Source organism: Coturnix japonica, chromosome W (assembly GCF_054131305.1).
Source record: "Coturnix japonica strain WE chromosome W, WE-NBRP24, whole genome shotgun sequence".
In the NCBI taxonomy this organism is placed as follows: domain Eukaryota; kingdom Metazoa; phylum Chordata; class Aves; order Galliformes; family Phasianidae; genus Coturnix; species Coturnix japonica.
This window is the reverse complement of record NC_140701.1, coordinates 6,632,153-6,654,491: the sequence shown is the minus strand read 5'-3', so window position 1 is coordinate 6,654,491 and position 22,339 is coordinate 6,632,153. Positions and strand designations below refer to the sequence as shown.

At 48.8% G+C, this 22,339-nt stretch overlaps 2 protein-coding genes and 1 long non-coding RNA gene across 5 annotated transcripts in view; 1 reads left to right on the top strand and 2 right to left on the bottom strand.

Annotated features, from left to right (window-relative positions):
• Window positions 1-22,339, top strand: part of LOC146754426 (uncharacterized) — a 599,901-nt gene that overhangs the window by 307,803 nt on the left and 269,759 nt on the right. The window lies entirely within an intron of this gene.
• On the bottom strand, window positions 13,517-15,814 carry LOC146754437 (uncharacterized). 3 transcript variants are annotated; one of them, XR_014938914.1, is made up of 4 exons: window positions 15,648-15,814; window positions 15,319-15,565; window positions 14,485-14,679; window positions 13,517-14,167 (listed from the first exon to the last, which is right to left on the bottom strand). It is a non-coding gene; the product is annotated as an uncharacterized LOC146754437 (long non-coding RNA). The 3 variants fall into 3 exon arrangements; XR_014938913.1 differs by having other exon boundaries at window positions 15,319-15,814; XR_014938915.1 differs by having other exon boundaries at window positions 13,517-14,164; window positions 15,319-15,814.
• Window positions 15,893-22,322, bottom strand: LOC146754436 (uncharacterized). The gene is made up of 16 exons (XM_085527631.1): window positions 22,291-22,322; window positions 21,960-22,085; window positions 21,610-21,689; window positions 21,230-21,341; window positions 20,830-20,919; window positions 20,485-20,589; window positions 20,149-20,301; window positions 19,840-19,991; window positions 19,425-19,572; window positions 19,122-19,259; window positions 18,826-19,002; window positions 18,414-18,569; window positions 18,161-18,262; window positions 17,941-18,043; window positions 17,643-17,702; window positions 15,893-17,376 (listed from the first exon to the last, which is right to left on the bottom strand). The coding sequence occupies exons 1-16, from the start codon at window positions 22,297-22,299 to the stop codon at window positions 17,228-17,230; spliced, it is 1,860 nt and encodes a 619-aa protein (XP_085383757.1). The 5' UTR covers window positions 22,300-22,322; the 3' UTR covers window positions 15,893-17,227.

The window sequence follows — 22,339 nt, the reverse complement described above, 5'->3', positions numbered from 1 at the left end:
AAATGGTCACAAGATGGTCTTAGGGCAGGGAAGTAATCTATCTATGTGATACTGATTGATGCTATTAGTTCTAAACAGCTTGACTCTAGAGGGACTGTTCTTCTTTGGTCACCTAGTTTTACAAGAATAGATGACTCCTGTCTATTACAATTTTTAACTCATTATTTGTTCACTGATGCCATAAATGTGCCTGGCATAGCAATTGGCCTTGGTATATTCAGTGACTGAAAGCAACAGTTGTTGCTCTAAGAAATGCAATGCTAAGCTAGGTCTGCCTGTAGCTGACAGCCATCAGCTTGCTCCTCAGGCAGGTTCTGTCTGGATGAAATGAAGGGCATGAAATACTGATGTGCTCTTCAAACACTGCTTGTTAGCTTAGAGACAAAGTGTTGAATAGGTTTGTTCATGCATTGCAAACACGTTACTTATCTGCCTTCATTTTAGCTTCAGAAGAACGTGTGCAGAATACAGAATTGATTAAAAGAAATAAGAACTGTCTGCATAGAACTTACTCTTTCCTTACACAGGAGAATCAAGCACACGTTTGTATGTGAGTACCTCCAGAGGTGAAACTCAATCACCCAAATGTAATGAGCAGAGACATTACAGTCAGTTCTAACTGTATCTTCATGCTGTGCTGAATAAGCCTGAGTCAGGATGTAAACCACTTTCTCTTTTTTTCTTCAGATGAAGCCATTAATGTTGTCAGCAAGCCCAAAACCACTTCAGAAATATCAGTCAGTCCTTCTGAAGACCTGGAGCTGGTGTGTGAGGTGTCAGCTGCAAGCGGAGCTGTTGTATGGAAGAAAGATCAAACAGAGGTGAAGCAGGACCAGAGGACAACCATCATCTCCAAGGGGACGCACCGCAAGCTCATGGTCAAAAATGTGACCCTGAAAGACCAAGGGAGCTACAGCTGTGAAACAAAAGATGACAAAGCAACATTCCAAGTGAAAGTCAGAGGTGAGAAAATGCTTGGAATCCCAGAGATAAAGGAACGCTTCATTTTGTGTGTCTTGCATTTGGAGGATCAACTGACAGCCTGTCTGGTGCAAAACATTTTGGCTATAGGACTTTCTTGGTCATCTAGTATCATAGCAACACTTTTCTACATGTGATTTACATCCAGGAATGAATTACTGCAACAAAGGGGAGTACAGCTGCGAGGCTGCTGGCTAGAAACTCACCTTCAAGATTCATGTAACTGGTAGGAAACACGTTTTGGTTGATATTCTTTGATTATTCCCTAGTCTGGCTGTGGAAATGTCTGTGTGAACGTGTCCTCTTTATTCTGCCATGAAACTGTTTTGAGAAGGATGAAAAGAAATGCTTACAAACGTGCAGCTAAAATGATTATTTGTTTTTAACAATATTTCATCCAGCTCTTCCCCTGCAATTACTTTTATCATCATCAATTGTCCATGGATGTCCAACTGTGATTTGTACAATGTGCAACACTGCTCTACCAGTTGATATTTCAACAGTACTATTTACACAGACGTCCTTTTCTGCTCCAAATCCACACCAGCCATGGGAGAGGGAGTAGGTGAGCATCTTCCTCCATTAGCTTGATCTAAATCTGACAGCTTCATCCAATCCAGGGCTTCTCCAAGACCTTTGAAAATTCTGTTACTGTTGAGGAGACAGCAGGCTTCTGGGCTTAGTTTAGAATATGGTGCCCTGTTGATGGGTCCTGAGAGTGTCCAAGCCTTACATGGAGAAAACCATCACTGCTCTTAAGATGTTTTGCAAGCAGGTGAAACTTGATTGAAGTGTGGCAGTGATGCTTTCTGAGATCTCTGGCCCCTAGTTTTTCTAGGCTTTTTGTTTGCCTCTTAAGATACAGTGAGCTGCTCTTAATTGTGGCTGTGTCCTTTGCCACGAGCATACCTCTGAGCACACAGTTATTTTGAGCTCCTCTTCTTCCAGTGGCTCGGATGAGCAATTCTGAGAGATATGCAGAATGGGGATGGCTGTGCTGCTGCTTCCTATTCTGTCTTAGCTGTGGTTTTCCCTTGCAGGGCACAGTTCTCTGCCTGGGCCCAAGTCTGTGTGGGTCTCTCCATCCACAAAGCTGCTCACCGTGCAGGCGGCACAGGCTGAGAGGAGAGGCCAGAGCAGCTCTCCTGTTGCAACACGGAGCAGCAAGATACAAGTGGAGGAAGGGCCTGCAGCTGTACTGAGGAACTTCAACGCAATCATTGATTTTTCCATCTGAAAGATAAAGAAAGAGGAATTCCCTTTCCAGCCCCTACCATCATTGTTCGGATGATTTTTATTGGTTTATTTTTTGTCCATTATATCTTTGAGGATTCAACTAACACACAGTTGCCCTATGGCCTCAGTGGAGCCACACAAGGTGCCTTTCCTTCCTGGTTGGGCAGGCAGTCACAAGATGCAGAAAGCCATGCTGGCGTCTATCCTGTTCTGTGCTGGCTGTACATGGAAATCTTGGGGTTTTCTAGATTTCAGGGCCATGTGCCTGAAACCAATTGTGCTTCTCCTGTAAGCAGAGCTGTTGGTCAGACTTGCTGGCACTAGAAATTAAAGGTGGCAGTGAGCTGAGGCCGAGGAGGTGTTAATGTAAGAGTCAGGGATGCTTTTGAGCTTCCCTTATAACTGTACGGTTCCTCAGAAAGCAGTTACGCCTGCCAGCTCCTTTCCTGTCCGGCTGTGAAGCCTTTGCTCACATGCTCCGAATCTTGCTTGAAATCATTGAGAGGAATGTAGCCAGCAGGACTTGAGGGCTGAGCTGTAGGAATGGAAGCATCCTCTGCTGTTTGAAACAGAGGGTGTTTCTAAGCTGTGTTTCAGCAGAAAGCAGGCATTACCAGGAACAGGCAACTATTGGCAAGGGCTCGGTGCAGCTCTTCCCTCACCCTGCACCACGACTGACAGCATGCTCTGTTTTCTCTCCAGACCAAGTTCTTCCAGAAAGTGGAAGGAATCACCAGCTGGCAGTTGGCGTTCCTGCTTCTGCCTGGGCAAACCATCCCCTGTGGCCAAACACCAACTGCAGAGCAGTGCCAGGGAGCCCTCTGAAGCAGAAGTCGTGGTCCTGGGAGGTAAGGGTGCAAATCCAGCTTTCAAAACACTGCTTGTCAGCAACACAGGTAGAATTCATGCTTTCAGTGGGCTTGTACCTCCTTCTGGCATTCAAGCCTGTGCCTGACATCTTTGGTTGACTCCTGTCTTTCCCAGATGAGTCTCACAAGCTGCTTGAAACCTGCTTGACAGGCAGCACCAAGCCTTTGCCTCCTTGGACAGTGAAAGTTTGACGCTAAATGCTGTGTATCTACTCTTTCCAGGTGAATCGATCCCTTGCCAATACATGAACCCACCAGCAAGTTGCAATGATGCACGTTGTGCTTCCATCAATGGAGTGCAGTTAGGATGCATGAGTCACTGCAGTTCCAAGGACAGCCTTCCACGTGACAGCAATGATGGAGAGAAGGATGTTTGACCTATTCAGTTTTGAGCCCCTCCCTGCAAGAAAACCTTGCGGTTCTGGAACGTCTTCAGCTACGAAGGTAGTGAGGGGTCTGGAGCACAAACCTTACGAGGAGCTGCTGAGGGAACTAGGATTGTTCAGCTTGGAAAAGAGCAGGCTCAGGGGAGACCTTATAACTCTCTATAACGTCCTGAAGGGAGGTTGTAGTGAGCTGGGGTTTGGCCTCTTCTCTCGTGTGATCAGTTATAGATCTAGAGGGAATGGTTTTAAGCTGTGCCAGGAAAGATTCAGGCTGGACATTAGGAAATATTACTTCCCCTAAAGGGTATTCAGGCATTGGATAGCACTGCCCAGGGAGGTGGTGGAGTCACCGACCATGGGAGTGCTCAAGAAACGTTTGGATGTTGTGTTGAGAGGTATGATTTATCCGGGAAGTATTGGTAATGGTTGGACCAGATGATTTTGTAGGTCTTCTCCAACCTTGATAATTCTGTGATTCTGAGCTGAGAAACTTTTCTTGCTCAAGTCCAGCTTCCAAGCTTAACCACCTACAATGAAGTTGATGTCGTTTTTCTGGTAACCCTCAAGACAGTGTCCGCATTTACCCAAAATCAGGAGGTAACCAGCTGCAGTGAAGTGAGCAATTTCAGTGCCTATTTCTGATGGTGGCAATGAGTTCAGAGGTCACACTTAATTGACGGTGCCTGTTTCCATTCTGACAAAGGATGTAGTTGCAGCTGACTTCCCGAGGCTGCCATACGTGGTGGTGACGCAGCCTTGGGCTTCTGCGTTTGCATGACTCCCACCTTTCCTTTCTGTGTCTTGCAGGTCAGCTGGTGCTGGAAGCGGCCGGTATCTGAGTAGGAATGAAGGTGAGTGCAGGAGCAGCTGCTGAGGGGAGGAAGGAAGTCCATGCTAATGAGCTCTGAAGCATCTGCAGGTCCAGTACGAAAGGAGGCAGCAGTGATGCAGGGGGCTCCCCAGCAGGAAGCTGTCTGATCCAAATGCTTGCTGAGAGTTTGGAAGCCCAAGCCCTTATGGTCTCTGTAAGGGTGGCTAGTAAAAAGATGTTAACCAAGATGGTGGTAAATAGTCAAAGATTATTAGCAAAGGAAAACTGACCAATGTTGATGCCTTGACCAGAAAGCTGAGGCAGTCTCAACTGGGGAGCAGTCTCCAAGAGATTCTGCCTTAGTGGTGGTCAGCCTTTAAATGAGGTGAGGTCTCAGAAGAGGTGCAGTGGAGTTCCACCCCTTCTGGGAGCACAGCTAGATTACTCTCACCTGTGCTCCCGCAGCTGGCCCAACACTTGCCTCAGCTGATTAATCAGAGGTTCAAGCTGTGATTTCCCATACAGTCTCTAAGCTGAAGGCAGCATCTCCTTGATCTGATGGTGGTGTGCCTGAGTGAGGGAGTGATCCAAACTGGATGCAAAAGAGTCATCTTAATTTCTCTCCTATTTTACTTCAGATGACACCTATTGGGTGTTGGTTTCTTAAAATTTGGATCTAGGAGGTGGCCTCTCCCTTTGCTTCTGGTGAAAGCACAGTAGTGCAGCAGGAGTAGAAGACAAAGAGGTTTTCTTGGTGACAGCAACACCAATTATTTGATTCAAATGTAGAACTGTGATGAAGATGGTGAAGAACAGATCTGCCTCAAAGACATGCTTGATCACATAAGGAATGAGCATGTGATCCAAGACAGTCAGTGTGGCTTTAGCAGGGGAAGGCCATGCCTAACCAATCTGGTGCTCTTCTATGATGGAGTGACGGCATTTGTGGACAAAAGGAAGGAAACTGATGTCATTGACCTGGACTTGAGCAAGATCTTTGACATGGCCCTCCACCACATCCTTATCTCTAAACTGGAGGGATGTGGATTTGACAGGTGGACCACCTGGTGGATAAGGGATTGGTTGAAAGGCCACAGACAGAGGGTGGTGATTCATGGTTCGATGTCCAGGTGAAGGCTGATAACAAGTGGTGTCATCCAGGAGTCTGTCTTGGGACCAGTGCTTTTTAACATGGTTATCAGTGACACCAATGATGCAATGGAGTGCACCCTCTGCTGTTTGCTGAGTGGTGCGGCTGATGCAGTGGAAGGAAGGGATGCCATTCAGAGGGAGCTCAACCGAGAGGTTGGCCTAGGTGAATCTAATGAGGTTCAAGACAGCAAAGTGCAAGGTTTTGCACTTGGGCTGGAGGAATCCCAGGCATTTCTACAGCCTGGGAGGAGCAGTCCTTAAGAGAAGCCCCGCAGAGAAGGACCTGGGGGTCCTGGTGGATGAAAAACAGAACGTGAGCCATCAGCGTGCTCTTGCAGCTCAGAGAGCAAATGGTCCCCTGGGCTCCATCAGAAGAGGGGATGGCCAGCAGGGACAGGGAGGCGATTGATCTTCATGATCCTTGAGGTCCCTTCCAGCCCGGGCCATTCTATGATTCTGTGATTACACTCGCTGTCAGAAATAACGGCAGCTGTACAGAAGCTTGTTTTTTCTTTCTTTTTCTGGCTTTGAAGGAGAAGGGGTGGAGCAAGGGGAGACCCACTGGTCATTTGTCACCTCATGAACAGGATGGATTCTGCATTCACTGTGAGAAACCTGGGCTAGTAGCATGGGCATGTTTCAGGCTGGACTCTTCTTTGGCTGCTTGGTTTCCTTTTGGCTACAGGGAGACAGCTGTCTAAAGGTGTGTTTTCAAACCCACTCTCCAAAACCATGTTTCATTGTTGCAGGTGGTTCAGTGTGCTCTTGCAGTGCAGATGCTGTAGTTTGCTGTAGAATCTGAATGGTTTCTGTTCCTAGGGGAGGACTGGGAGGAGGTAGTGAGAAGAGAATTCAATGCCTAAGGGGAGGGGAGATCGGGGATTGATGGGAGAGGGAGCCAATAGGAGGGAGAGAGGAGTTGGGCGCAGGGTGATGGTAACACCCCTTTGTGATGTCATAATGCCCCTTTGTGACGTCATAATGCTTCTTTGTGATGTCATAATGCCCTTTGTGATGTCATAATGCTCCTTTCTGACATCACGATGCCCCTTTCTGACGTCACGATGCCCCTTTGTGATGTCATAATTCCTCTTTGTGACGTCATAACAATCCTTTGTGACGTCATGATGCCCCTTTGTGATGTCATAATGCCCCTTTTTGACATTATAGTGCCCCTTTGTGACATCATAATGCTTATTTGTGACGTCATAATGCCCATTTGTGACATCATATCACCCCTTTGTGATGTCATACTGCCCCATATGAAGTCCAGGCAGAGTCAAAACTTATGGACCTGCACAAGGATCACTTTCAAGACAGTGGCTCTGTTGCTTCAAGCTTATTTGCTTCGTCCTGCCGCCACTCTATTACCAAGTATCAGCAACCTCTTGCATGATTCAACTTGCAAACGTTTGACACTAACCCTTGTGTTTCTATGCCTTCCTAGATAATTTGAGCCCTTGTCAACCCCAGAGATCCAAACCAAGTAGTGATGTGCAGTGTGTTTCCATCAATGGAGAGTTCTTATTAAGCACGAATCGCTGCAATTCGGATGACAGCCTTCCACATGGTAACAGTGATGGACACAAGGGGCTCATCCACGTTCATGCTCTCATATCTCCTGGCTCTGCTGAAGCTCCTGACCTGAGCCTGCCAGACACAGCAGTCACCTGCCTGGATTGTGACTCAGCGCCTTTGCAGTGCTGCCCATCCCAAGCACAGCCCGAGTGCCCCAACAGCAGCAGCACCATGCAGGAGCAGGTCAGCATCAGTGAGGTGAAGCTGAGCATCTTAGATGGGGACTTGGAGTCAGGCTGCCAGTCCCAGGCACCAGGCAGCAGCACCAGCTCTGAGCCACTCTCATCTTGACAAGAGGAGTCCTACCTCTCAAGCCCTCCTGTCTTTTATTGAATAAAGTCACTCTCATGCTCAGTCATCGCCTTGACTGCATTCCGAGTCTTCATTCACAGGGATTGGGATGAATGCAACAAACAGCAAGGCAGCTCAGCTTGCAATGCTATGGCTGTGGGGTTCGTGCAGGCAGAGCTCTGGGTTCCCATTTTGCCTGGCTTTGGGATGTCTGCAGCAAGATCTCTACCATTTTGTATGGGAGCAAATAATCTCTAGCATCCAGGTTGCTGCTCGTGATAATCCCAGTCTTCCTGGCTGTTGCTTTGTGATACTTTTCAAAGCCTTTGGATACTCTTTGATGCCTTGGCTGCTCCCTAACACCTCTGTCCTCCTGCCATGTTGACTCATGTCTCCCACTTTGAAGCTGGCTTTGCAGATCATCTCCAGCCCTGTCATCATCACGCTGCAGCAGGAGGTGCTCACCTGGCCCAGTGTCTGGCAGTACTGCTTGTTCTGCAGATGAGCAGCTGCCTCCTCATCTCTTCAGCTACAGTAGTTTTTCTCAGGGCAGTTAGATGCAGTCATGCTCCTCTGGATTTGGTGTGTTAAATCCATGCTGCATGGCAGCAGTCAGTGCAATACAAAGGTGTTCTGTGTGCCACAGCATTTCTCCAGGGGCTGCCAAAGGTAGAAGCACAACACAGCACCATCCTTCTGACAGTAATGTCTTTGAGTGTTAGACATGTGAGCACTGCATCATCGCCAGCGTGTCAGTGCTTTTCCACACCAACCTGACTCTCACACTCTCTGCACTGAATGTAACTCTGCTCTTGTGGAGACAAATGCTTTCTGTCACATCCTCCATCCCTGCAACCATTTGCCGGTAGGCAGCTCTTGCAGAAGAATCAAGCAGCAGAACCTTTTGCTCACCCTACAGCATGCAAATGCTATGAAAGCAGAAATAACCTGGCGTGCTCTGGGTCTGCAAGGCTGCACAGATGGGAGAGGTAGATTGTGTTTTTGCAGTGGAAGTTTCCAGTATTTTCAGTACATAGTGTAGGCCCTAACTGAATGTATAACCCTCTTGTAAAACAGCTGTATAAGTAGTTTTTCCACCAAGAAAGTTGCTGAACAGAGTTAAGTTCAGACTGGGGGCATTCTGACATGGGTAGAATTGAGACAAGCACAAGATAAATACGCAGGGTGGGTAGAGCCCAGCACAGGACAGAATGAATGTACTGACTGTTCGAAACATTGCCCTTCTCTCTCCGCAGAAAAGTACAAGGCAGACCTAAAAACAAGAGGTTGGTAATTGACCTTCTATGGAAATGAATCCTAGCAACAGTCTGGAGGAGTCTGTGAGCCTGAGATGCTCAACCAATGAGAGCCACGAGAGCATCACCTGCATTGGGTTTAGGGCATAGAACAGAATTGATTTCACTGACTGGTGTGCAATTTCTCCCTTGCCAACAGGGGATGTGCGCGCAGTATTGCAGTAATGAATAAGCACTGCTGCTATCGCTGCCATCTTTGCCTAACTAGAAATCTTTGACTTTGAGGGTTTCTCACACAAGGGGAGAGGGTAAGAAAGTAAAGAGGCACAGAAAATTAAGGGAAACTGCTCTTCTTTATCTTATCTATAAAAATTGATACAATTGATGCTGTCGTGCATTTTTTTATTATTTTTAATTTTTTGCCAATGTCAGTTAGATTGTTTTAAAATATCCACACACCAAAATCTGACTACCAAGCAAATTTAATGAAAATGAAAAGAAGGTGAGTTAGCGGAAAGCACAAGGCCATATTATATCAGGCTCTAGCAAATTTACAGGCAGTCACTGCACGAAGAGGTAGATCTGAGTTGCACATTATATGATTCCCACAAAGATTAATGAAATCTGAAGCTTTCAATATATTTCCCCTATAATCAAAAGAGAACGGATCCCCAGGGTCTGTCCCGCAGACGTTCTTTCCGTGGTCTCTGCTGCCACCTGCTGGCCAATACTCGGAACTGCCACTGTTGGGCGTTTGGTGCCGCAGGAAGCACAACGCAGATCTGAGTTCTGACCGGTCTACGCAGCAAATCCGCCAATCTTTATTGCGATAAGCCCTCCACATGGCATTGCACACGCACTCGAACACGCAGCAGGCATAGATTTCTCCTAACTCCTCGAGGAGCAGGCAAGCTGAACAACTGAGCGCAGCACTGCTTGTGATTGGGCCACCCCCATCATAGAGATGTGTGTTAGATCTTTTACCCACCCCTGGCATTTTTGGCTACAAGGGCACACTGCTGGCTCATGGTCAATCTGTCGTCCACCAGGACGCCCAGGTCCCTCTCAGCAGAGCTCCTCTCCAGCAGCTCTTCTTTCTGCTTACACAAGGAAGATAGTCTTGTCAATGCAGAGAAATGAATCACAGAATCACAGAATGACCCGGGTTGGAAGGGACCCCAAGGATCATGAAGCTCCAGCCCCCCTGCCTGGAAGGGCCACCAAACTTCCATGTTTACTAATGAAATAAATGAAATAAATGACAAAATTTCCTTTCAGAGAGTTGCATTCACACCTTGACTTAGGTTTGTACAGCTTGGGCATTTGGTCAGACGTGTACTGAAGTCAGGTTTTTCTTTGATTGAGAAAGCATTGAACTAGTTCCTCATTGATGTACAGTTCCTTAGAAATGGAGTAGTCCCCACTTCAGACCAGCTCCTACTGGATCCCATTTCCTGAGAGTCCCCCAAGAAATTCTGGAGGAATCAGTTTGCTTTCTAATCTACCAACTGTCTGATACTTTCAACACCTTGAATAAATTGCCAGTTGCTGACTTGTTTCTTTTTGTAAATCTGTTGATGCACGCACAAAAAATGGATCAGAGCACGGGGTCTTATCTGGAGATGGGAAAACAACTGGATAAACAGAAAATTGTTATTTGCAAGTTTTGCAGATCTGTAAGTGGCTTTTCAAGAGATTGTACCACTTCTGCACATTGATTGTCTGACAGTTTCCCTATGATTTTACTTAAAAATGAAGAAGCAATGAAAAGCTCTGTGCTCTGTGGGTGTGCATGGCTGGCTCTGCCCTTCTCATAGAGGAGAAAATCAACATTTTCACCCCTGGTTCCTACACTTAGATAAAATCCCCTCCACTTACCTGCAATTTTCCTATGTGTGGAAACAGCCTGACCTCAGATGGGGTGAAGCAGCTTCTATTTGTCCTTTCCCATTATTGAGGGAATAATCTGTATTCTTTTATCGTAAGAAGAAAGGAAATTTTGGATGAGGGAAGTACCTACAACATGTAGAGACTCTTAGGAAACAGAAAAATAAAAATAATAAAAAAATAAAAACAGTATCACAAAGAAAATCTTGAAAAGAGCCAAATAATAAGGGAAAATAGCTGACTGCTGCAGGTGCACTTTGAAGACCCACAACAGAGGAAGCTGAGGTCTCTCCTTCTTGTCCCTTCACTGTTTCTCAATGTGCCTCATTGTGCCCAGGCGATGGCTTTTTTTATTATTTTACTTCTGTTATTACAGCAATTCACCTGCCAAAGAATTTAATTTGCTATGGAACTATATAGAATATCAGAGGAAAGACAGTGACAGTGCATGGACCCCCTTCTCTCTCCTCCTGGTATCTACATGTGCTGGAGAACTTCGCTTTTACCATAATATGCCTTGAAAGTGTTTGCAGCCTCATGATCTTTCTGGCTCTGCACAAACCTGCCTTCTCCAAGAGATTTTACTTTGAGATGTTGATGGCAGCTTGTAGTTTCCCCTTTTGGGAACCCTACTTGTCCTGGGCATCCTGATGTCTGAGTGGAGTCAGTCCTTGCTCTATAGCATCTTTCAACACCAAATATGCTGACCCCACTGCCAAGAGAACATTTCCTTGTAAAAAGCAACACAAAGAATTGAAGTCAGGGGTCATATTTGATATGGTCAATAAATCCATCCCTGGCTGACTTTCTTTATTAAGTTTCAGACATTTTTAATGAAAGAGCTATAATCCCTGTAATAAATTTTCTCTTGGTTTTCTATGTATTCAGATCTTAGTCTATGAAGAAGTAAAAGTGAATACAACTGAATTTACCATTGAATTGTAATATTTATTTCTTCTTCTGGTAGTATGTAGCAAATCATCTGTGCCTTACTGACTTCCCTTACTGACTGTGTTGCTAAATATCCTAATGGAAATCTCTTTTATTTGTATTTCTTTCTACTTTCCCCTGTTAAGGATTTCATGGCTGCTCTCAGGTCACCGTGGAGCCTTTTGTACTCCAGGCTGAACAGCCCCAGCTCTTTCAGCCTGTCCTCATAGGAGAGGTGTTCCAGCCCTTGAATCAGTTCTATGGCATGTATCAGTGACCTGTACATGCTCCAACAGGTCCATGTCTCTCCTGTACTGAGGACTCTGCATCTGGATGCAGTACTCCAGATGAGGCCTCATCAGCACAGAGTAGAGGGGCAGGATCGCCTCCTTTGCCCTGCTGGCCGTGCTTCTTTTGATGCAGCCCAGGATATGGTTAACTTTCTGTGCTGTGAGAGCACACTGCTGGCTCATGTTCAGCTTCCCACCAACAGGAACCCCAGGTATTTTTCGCCAGGACTTTGCTCAATCCTTTCAGGCATTTCCCTTCCACTGAAAGCTTGATCCAGGATCTTGCCTTGTTCATGTGCACGGTGCTTTCATTGTGTGCACGGTGATTTCCCAAATAAGTCCAGATTTGCAGCATTTCCTTTCCAAAAAGAATTGAAGGTGGGGAATAAAGTGGGGAGGAGAGAGATAGATTCCAGCTGTATCTGCTGATCCATCTTTGCCTCATAGCAGGAAATAATCAAACACCTGTCTTAGTTCCTGGTGCTGTTCAAAGAGGAGCTCCTCATGAAAGATGAATTTCTTCCTCAAGTTCTATTGATCACAGTACCGGTCTGTTTATCAGTGTTCTGTTTTGGACCCCTCACTATAAGAAAGATATTGAGGCCCTAAATCTTGTCCAGTGAAAGGCAACCAAGCAGTGAAGGATCTGGAGCAAAATTAAGCTGGGCAGTTCTTTTTTTTTTTTTTTTGAGAACCAAAGCAATAATATTTTTATTTTATTTCTTTATTTATTGCTTACATCCCACTGAATGCAGCAAGAATATTCAGAAATATAAGTGTGAGGTGCCACTTCTCTCTTGCTGGTGCAAAAGCAGATCAAACCTCTGCACATCAGGAGCAAAAAGAGACAGATTTTGCAGAGCACTCCATAGCTGGGACTGCAGGAGGGCTCAGCCTGCTGTGCATAGCAAAGTTTCTCTTGTGTGCCTTGTCTCACTGCAGCTTTAAGGAATTCCCGAGGGGAGCTGCCTTAATAGCAAGTTGTACCACTTTTAAAGCTACATTTGTATCGCTCACACAGCAAGAGCACTTGTCACATGGAAGCCATCGAATGAAAACACTGACGTGGCAAGAGAATAAGGCGAGATAATGAGAAATTAAGAGCATGAAAAGTAAATGCTCTAGAAAAGCTGACACTTCATAACACTTCAAGTGAACACTTGCCTGAATTTCAAAGTCGACCGATAAAAAATTATTTGCTTTTCTTATGTAACAGAAATAGATAAAGAATTCTGTTTGGATAGGAAAAGATTCCACTAGGCTGCAATTTACGTATGGATGCTCAATATTTAAGGAAATTGATTCTTTTACTTTGTAAAAGTGCTGTGCGTCACAGGGCAACCATGGGTCCTGTGATCCATCCTGCCCAGCCCCACAGCACGGGGCTCAGCTGTGACCCAGGAGCAGCCACCATCCTGTCCATGGCAGGGTGACCCTGCGCATGCCATCGTGCCCTCCACCAGGCCATGGAAACTGCATTTTCTTCTTCCCCCCCCCATCCCCAGAATGATAAAAGACAGACTCCATCAAGTCAATAGAGATGCTCCTGTTTCAAGGTGTGCAGAAATTCCCACCCTGCAGTGGTTTGAACAAGGACTGGTGACACGAAACAAACGGGGCTGCAGAAAGCAGAAAGAAATTGGTCTGTGCTTTATGGGGCACATCCTGGAGCTCCTCTGAGATCCGAGTTCAGCACCAATGGGATCATGCAGAGAAATCCTTAAGTCCGAGTTCAAAAGTCGTTTCTTCAGTGACCAAAGGGAAGTGAGAGCGCATAAGGAGAGAATACCACTCCCAGGGCTCAACGCAGCCATTCCCCTGCAGCATTTGAAGCACGGACTCAGATGTGAATGATCCAAATCCTTTATTACAAGTTCTCACATCCATTATAAACCTTCACAAGTTTTTTTTTTTCTAACATATCCAATCAGAGCCGTGAGTCCCTTCTTCTCCTTCCAGAGGTGTCCTTGGTTCTCAGGCTGTTGATCTGGCTCCACAGCTGCTGCTCTGAACAGCTTTTCTTGTATTCCCACATTCCCCCACGAGCCCAGCGCGGGGCAGGGCAGGATGGAGCAGGGGATGCTCCAAGGGACCACAGGAGAGGTAGAAGAAAGCTCCAGTGTGAGACCAGGGCCTCGTCGGCCCCCTGAGCAGAGAAACATGAGCAGGGCAGCTGGAGAGGCTGCGTCCTCATTGACACTCCTGGGCTGAGCCTTCAGCCTTCTGAAGGGCTCCAGCCATGCACCATCGTTCTCTGTAGGATTGTCCTTCAGGTGTGCAGCCGTGGGGGAGTCGTGCAGGATCAGGGTCCAACCCGTCCACACTCCGCTCCTGGCACAACCATCTCCATCCTCACCCATCTGCAGCCCTTCCCCACCCCACTGCAGAGCAAAGTGGGTACCCAGGGAAGAGCAGAGGGTCAGCAGACGTTGCAGTTGGGATTCAGAGATCTCTGCAGGGAAGCTCAGGGTGAGCCAGGTCAGATGCGCAGCTCCGGCTGCTGCACAAACAAAAGAGAGTGGATTTCAGAGTCTTGCTGCCAAAATGCTCCCCAAGAACAGCAGGGGATGCCCAGCGCCAGGGAAGAGGGGACCCTGCATGGGGATATCCCAGAGAGCGGGCAGGGGACAGACTAAGACAGCAAGGTGAGAGGAAGGCACTGAGGGACCAGAAAGCTGCAAGATCCCCTCTGCCCTCTTCGCCCTCCAGGCTCCTGGCCCCACTCAGTGCAAACCCACCCAGGCCCAGGGATGACAAGTCAACACAGGGCACTCTCACCTCCTGCAGGATCTGGGGAGCACCAAGCCCGAGGCTCACCTGGAGGCAGTGAAGATGTGCTTGGAGTTGGTGCAGATGGCGTTGATGGGGCTGCCCTTTGATCTCCCCAACTGGGCCGAAGTTATCCATGTTCCAGACTTTGATCACGCCTCCTTGGTACGCACTCAACAACATGGGGCAGCCAGGGATGAAGGCCAGGGTACAGACCCAATCTTTGTGTGCTCTTGGGATTTGCTGTAGGTACATGGCAGAGCAGAGATCACAATCAGCCTCATGCACTCAGCTGCAGGGCTGCAGATCATCCACTGCTGCCCCAGAGTCAATCCAAATCACCAAGCTGGACGCAAGACTTGGGGCCTGAATCCTCTTCTCAGAGAGTAACATAGCAACTGATGCTCCAAGCCTATGTCCCAAGGGGAAGTGGCAGTTCTGGGTGCCCTTCAGTACACACCCATAGGCACACAGAGCCACTTGGCACACACACTGCCAGATCCCCAGGCTGCCTTTCCAGGATAGCAGGACCTAGACCAGGTCCCTCAGCCTTCCTCCTTCCACATTTCCACATACCCTCGATCACAATTCCACATACCCTCTATTACACTTCCACATACCCTCAGTTACACTTTCTTATACCATCAGAACAGTTTGTCCCATTCAAACACCTTTAATACCATATAACGTTCCCTTAGCAATCCGTATTGTTCAGTTATAAACAAAAAGTTACTTTCTCTTTAACCCTTTTTCCTTTGTACATGATTCCACTATTTATACCCTCAATTAATGATTCATACTGCATGTGATGTTATGATGTGGAATATGGACAGCAACAGCAAAAAACCATGACACAGTGTTACCGACCCAACAGGCTCCGACCTTAGAGCCGCTCAGGGCTTTGCTAGCAGATCTCAGCAAGGAGGCTCCCACCTCCGTCTTCGGCACTCCATGGGAAGATTGTCGGGGTCACTGAGCTGCAGCAATACAACAGGGCTGGCAAAAATGTTCTTGGTTGGTGTGAGAGAACCTGAGCTGGGGCTCATCCAAGGAGATTCAGCGATCACAGCTTCTAGTCCTGCACTTCACACATAGCTCCAGGCAACAGCAAATTAACTGTCCCTAAACACTGCAAAAAGAGGATGGATCCAATTGGATGGCCCCTGAGATAGACAAAACTCAACACCCAACACAAAACACAGTCCTCTCACCTGCTGGTCAGCAAACAACAGAGCACAACACACACCAGCATCCAGGACTCGTGCAAAAAAAGAAGAAAAAGAAATTGCTAGATGGTGTTTCTCAGAAACACAGAAGCACAAGCCAACTGGAAGATAGCTGCAATTATTCTTGAAAACAATGTCCTTTGTTATCTTGATGTGGCCAATGTTGAGTGAAGCAAACAAAGTCAACCCGATTTTCTTACATTCAGATTAATCTGCAAGGCACAAAGTAATAAAGGTATGATTTTTATTAATAAACTGAGTGTTAGCAGCTGTCAGAAGAATGAATGTGTCACACACAGAGGTAAACTCCCACAGCAAAACTAGATGTAACATTTCCTATCTGTGTTTCATCCTCACAGGAAAAGCCTTTCTTCGCAAGATCTCCTGGAAGAGAGATGGTAAGAGACATGAAAACTGAAGGATCCGAGCACAGCTCTCCAGTAGCTCCCTCTGTACGTAGATGGTCGCAGAGACAAAAGGTCAAGTCCACTTTTGGAGGGAGCTTGGTGATGTTTACCACTAACGTTACACCACCTTCAGGTAAGTCTGCTCGCTTTCACATCCTTACAAAAGTGCATGAAATGGATCAGCATCCGCTTCTTTGGTTGACTGTTGCTTTTACTCTGAGGTCAAGTGATACAGGCTTTGCTGGTGATCTTCTCTACTCTATTGCTGTGGGTTTTTAAAATTACTATTTTTCCGCTTCAAAACATGCAACTTTGGCACTGTTTTCCCATTTCCAACAATGCAGTGAAATCCCGGTCTCATTTGGATGACAATAAGATGAACCACACTGCATTCTGAAGAGTACAAAACATGCTTGCTCTCTCCTTGGTTCTTGTGCACGGGGACACTAACACCAATTCAGTTCAAAGGAGAAATTTCCTCCAGTGACTCTTGTCCCCATGTCTTCCTTCATCTTCCATTATTTTGTTGTTGTGTTGCTGTTATTAGTAGTATTAGAAACAGTACTGTTGTTAATGAAGAGTCTAATGTCATCAAAGAAAGTTTGCAGAATCCTTTCTAATCCGGTTTTGAATTGCAAACTCAAAAGCAAAGATCTTGAATTCTGGATTCCTGGCTCTCCAAGACATAGGCAAAGAAAATGTGTTTCTTTGTCTTTTTCCACATGACACTTATGTCCAGGCACACAGCACTATAAACAAGCAGGAGCTTTGCTGCCCAGCATTCCGGCTTTGCAAAAGCTAGAATAAACCACAACTTTTCTGCTTGCTTGTTTAAGTTCCAAGAACTCATACGAGGAGTTACAATTTAGTCAGTGTAATTATGATCAGTTCTGCATCTGTGTGCATACGTGCTGCTCTCTAGTGGTCATATTCTCCAGATCTTCCTTCCAAAGGCTTTCAGTTGTGCTTTTCAATTTAATTAATCGCTAACTACAGACCCAGTTCTAACCAGCTTGGTTCCTGTTCTTTCTTCCAAGATGTCTGTGCTCCAAGGCTCCCGCTGTTGTTCAGGGGGTCTGTCTTGCGTGACAGGAACACATGTCCCAGCAACGTTGCTGTACAGGTGTCCTAGCAACGTTAATGAACAAGAATTATCCCTCAGAAGGCTATGCAGGACCAGCGGAAAAGTGCTGGGAGCCTTCTCCGTGCTGGTGCCGCCTTCTGCCTTTGGTGTCTCAGCTTCTGGATGGTCTCAGATGCCATAGAACAGACTGTCAGATGGGGGTCATCTTCCAAAGGCTGAAGGGCTGCAACAGAAGGAAACAGAGCAGAGATGGGACCCCCAGTCTACAGAGAGCCACCAGCTTCCACTCTGGGCCTTGCCAGCCCCACTCCTTGCTTTTCCTGGCCAGGAGGAGCACGGGAGACTGACGGGTCAGTGGAAGACACTGCTCAGGACTGCCATGAATGCTCCTCTGCCCCTGCAGCATTTCCTTGCAGCAGGGCAAAGCACAGCTGCATGCTGCCCAGCTCTGCCCCCAGCCCCAACACACACAGCACTGCCCTCACTCACCACTGCAGAGTTCATTCAGCATCTCCTCACTCTGCTCCCTGGCGTGCTTCCCAATCAGCCCTAGGGAAAGAGCTCTGTCAGACACCCACTCCCCAACATGCTGCCAGAAGCTCAGACCCCAACCCCGCCAGCCCAGCTGCTTCCCCTTCCATGCTGCAGGCAGGGACGGCACCTGAGGGGGGACCTGAGCAAGGCACCCACTGTGGCTACCGGCATGGGCAGGCTGTACCTGGGGGCTTCAGGGCTGTGCCTTCCTGCCAGGGCAGGGCCCAAAGAGGGACGCAGGGGTTGGGCTCACCAATGAATCTGACAGCCTCGCATCGCAAGGAGGCCTGAGAATCCTCCAGGTATGGCAGGCTCTGCTGCAGGTACCCTTCCACTCCCTTTCTGTCCTGCTGCAGCTGAAGAAGAGAACAAGAGCATGGGGCTTGCAGAGCAGCCACAGCTGCTGCTGCAACCCCTCCTCCAGCATCCCCTTTCCCCCAGCAAAAAGGTGGGGGCTGTGAGATTGTCCTCACCAAACACTTCATGATCCCCACTGTATTCTTCTGCTGGGTCTGCTGCTTGAGCTCCTTCCACTTCAGGAACTTTGCACAGGACACAAGGGCTTCCCCAGATGCCTGCAGAACAACAGATGCAGGGACATGGCACCACACACACAGACACACATCCCAGTGTCTGAATGCTTGCTGAACTTGCTCTCAATTGCACATCACAGCTGAACTGTCAGCACACCACTGCCTGCACACTGCTCAGCTCTGAAATTCGTACCTGTGCTACGCTCAGGGTCTCGTCACTCATGTGAAAGAGCAGAGGGTGCAGGGCCCTGCGCACGATCTTCTTCATGCTTCCCTTCTGAGACCACAGCACAGCATCCATCACATCCATGAAGAGGCGGATGGAACCTTCTCGCACTTCAGATGATGCCTGAGGGAGAACAGGAGGACCTCAGACCTCAGCAGCACACTCTCACTGCCCATGGTGAGCATGAGTGTAGGCTGAGCCCCAGCACAGGGGCCTGACATCACCAAGAACAACCAAGCTGCACTAGCAGGGACACGGCCAGCAGTGCTACAGAGCCCACAGGACATGTCATTCCTGAGAGCCCAGAGAAGGAAAGAAAGGAGAAGACGCTCCTGTCAAGCACCCACCCGCAGAGCTCAGCCTCCCACAACAGACTTACGTGATTAAAAAGAGGCAGGATCTTCTCAGCCAGCTCCAGAGCAAACGGACTGGCATGCCTCTTCCCCAGATGGTGCATTGCATTCCTGAAAATATTCAGCACCTTCACAGTAATGGCTGTGTTGGCAAACAGCAGGTTCTCCATGACGCCTGGAAGCAGGGCCCGGATTTCAATTGCCTGTACAAAACACACAATTTCCTTTCCATCAGGAGGACAGATGCCAAGGCACAGTGTTGCCCATTGCCCCAGCGCCAGGCTGTCAACATGAGGCCTTCGTTTGACAAGGTCCTGCTCACCGTCTCAGGTCTATCAGACAGCAGCACGAGACGTCTGAGCACCAGCCAGAGCACTGGCAGGCTTTCCACATTCAGAAGCTTCTGGAGCAGTGCTGGCTTACACAGCTCCTTCACCAGCTCTTCAGTGGGAGGCATCGCCTGAAACCAACACAGCAGTGAGAGGCAGGCAGAGGCAGCAGGACATCCTGCACCCTGCAGCTCCTGGCTGCTCTGGCAGCTCAAGGCAGGGCACTAGGGAGACACAGCCCAGCCTGAGCTACCAGTGCTCTGTAGGAGAGCACGGTGCATTGTCCAGTAACTCACAGTCAAGCGAAGGAGGCCCAACTCCTCTGTGCTGATGCTCAATATCTCACACAGCTGTTGGTCCTGTAGAACACTGCTGAGCTCATCCCAGATCCGCTTGGATGCTTCCAGCAGGGTCAGCACACTCTTCAGTATGTCCAGGGTAGTGCTATAAACAGAGAGCAATGCTGCGTCAGCAGGGCTGCCTTAGCCACAGCACCATGGCTCAGGCAGGAGCCTGATGGGGGGCTCTGGGCTGCCATGGTTGGTATTGGCTGCTGCAGCCCTGAGCTGCCCACCAGCACTGGAAAGCACAGTGGGATGGAGGGCCTGCTCCTTGGGATGTCCTGCAGCTTTCCTTGGCTCTGGCAGCCAGACCATTTCTGAGCCCTGCTCTTCACATGGAACAAATGTGTGGGGCTGTCTGGGCTGATACCTGTCATTCTGTGGGAGGTCGGTCAACACACTCCTCAGCACATCCCTGGGAAACTGGACGGTCAGCATATCCAGCACTGAGAGCAGGATCTGCTGAACTGATGTGCTCTGGATCTTCAGGTTGGCGTGGATGAATCCCAGAATCTCTGGCACCTGTTGTGAGAACACAGGGAGACTGCTGCTGCCACTGGACTGCAGCCATTTGCCTCCCAGGCTGTGTTATTACTGCCCTTCCCACAGCTCATTGCTGCCTTCAAATGGCTTCAGTTCCCAAGAGCTGTGGCGGGCAGGGTTGCCTCACTCTGCTTACATCCATCAGCCAGGTGCCAGGGTTTCTCCGAAGCACATCCAGCATAGTCTCAGCCCACTTCTTCTCATCAAAACCATAGTCCCCAATGATCTTCTCCAGGGTTACAAGGGCAATGTCTGTCCTCTGAGAAGGGGCAAGGTTTTTTCCAAGGGGCTGCAGTAAGAAGGAAAAAAGGAGGGAAGGCATGTTAAACAGAATGAGAGAATAGCATCTGGAGCAGGATGAGCACAGGCAAAAGGAAGGATAAAGACCCTCCCTTCATGTCAAAAGCATTCTGAGGGTTCACACCTGAGCCGCAGCTTTTCTCACAGGTACACAATTTTCATGTCTCCTTACCTGCTGCCAGAAACTGCTGGTCATGAAGCCACTAAGCTTCCAGATGCGCCCCAAAGCCCTCTCACACACAGCCTGTGTCTTGGAGATGCTGAAAGGCAGCAGCACCTGTGAGGAGAGGAGCTGCTGGTTAGCCTGGGAGCTGCTGATGCCCACTGCAGGTCTGCTGAGCTCCTAGCTGGAATCACAGCATCCATCCAGGCTTCCCCTGAGCTTAAGCCAAGCCCATCATGGGGCTACTGCCGCCAGGGTCCCTTGCTGGCTCCAACTACTGCCAGCGCCGTTTCCATGGAGTGGGATAAACTACTAGAAGGGAGCTGTGGGGGCAGAACTTCACAATAGACAGACCTCCAAGATTCCCTGCAGCCGACTCTTGACACTGGCAATGGGACAGACATCTAGCACAATCTGCAGCATGTCGTCCATAGCTTCCAGGGTCTCTAAAGAGAACAGTGGGTTGTGGAAGTCTTTCAGGGTTCCCTTTCATACCCAGTAGACTGCTGTGAACCCCTCTGGCTGCCAAGGAAGGATACCCACAGATCTGTGCACAGGGGCACCCTGCAAGGCTGCTGCACTCAGAGCAGGCTACAACACAGGGTGTTTGCCAAGCCCAAGGCAAGAGTGAGAGGGGCGAGGGCAAGCAAGGCTGCTACCTTGTCCCACAAACATCTTGATAGATCTCTGGACACAAGTAATGCAAGCGGCAGCCCAGAGGCATGGGGTCAACAGTAGATTGCCCAGTACATACCTGGTTGTAGAGGGAAATGTTCAAGGCCCTGGCTGGAGGAAGATAGAAGACGATGCTGCAGCACACCTTGAAGAGATGGAGTATTTCTTCCTCTGTAACTGCATTAACTGTGCTGCAATTAGAGAGACACTGATGCTAGGAGCGGTGCCTGGGTGCTGAGGCAGGGCTGGAACAGGTCCTCCCCTGGGCAAGGCTCCCTGAGAGGGATGGGGAGCCCTGCCAGGAGGTGCCTCCTCCCCTACGGGGCTGCTCTGGGTCAGAGGACAGTCCTGATGTCACCAGCTTTGGGGCGAGGGCCAAGACTTAGTGGGGAGCTGCATCAGGGCCACCAGGATGGTGCCTGGGGGATGTGCTGGCAAAAGCAGGGGCTGGGCAGGTACCTCAAGGCAGCAATGGTGTTCATGCAGCAGTATCTCAGGCCGGTGCTCAGCTGCTCCATGGGCTCCTCACGCAACAGAACCTGCAAAGCACAATCAGGATGGCACCTGGCAGCTGCCAGCACCCAGCAACAGCAAACCTGCCACCGGCCGCTAGGGCCTGAGTCGCCCCAGTGGCCCTTGACAAACACTGGCACACTGGTGCTGCTGTCCACCTCCACTGCTGAGCTCTCAGCAGCACCTGGAGTCCCATCTGGGGCACTTGGGTGTCTGTGCATCATTTCCCTGCCTCCCTCTCCCCCTGTCCTGTCCTTCTCACAGGGTGCAGCTACCTGGGTGCCATGTCCCCTCACCTCAATCTTCTTGCACTGATTTTTCAGCAAGCAGAAGATATCATGGCTCAGTGTGAGGCTCGTCTGTCCAGCCATGCTGCACAGTATACAAATGGAATTGAGGAACTGCAGCTTCTGCACCAGATCCTGGCAAGCACACAGAGACCGAGGAGTGTGAGTGGGGACAGCCATGGCCAGGGGGACCAGGCGTTGCGGGGTGTGGAGCAGCACAGGACAGCTGCAGGACAGCAGCAGCTCTGCCCGGCCATCAGCCCTCCTGCAGCCTGAAGGCAGAGCCAGAGGGACCGTCTGGAGATGCAGGTATAGCCACGATGGAGATGGCTGCTCTTACCATTTCCATGCTGATGGTGTTGGCTTGGATGAAGTCCAATGCCTCCTGT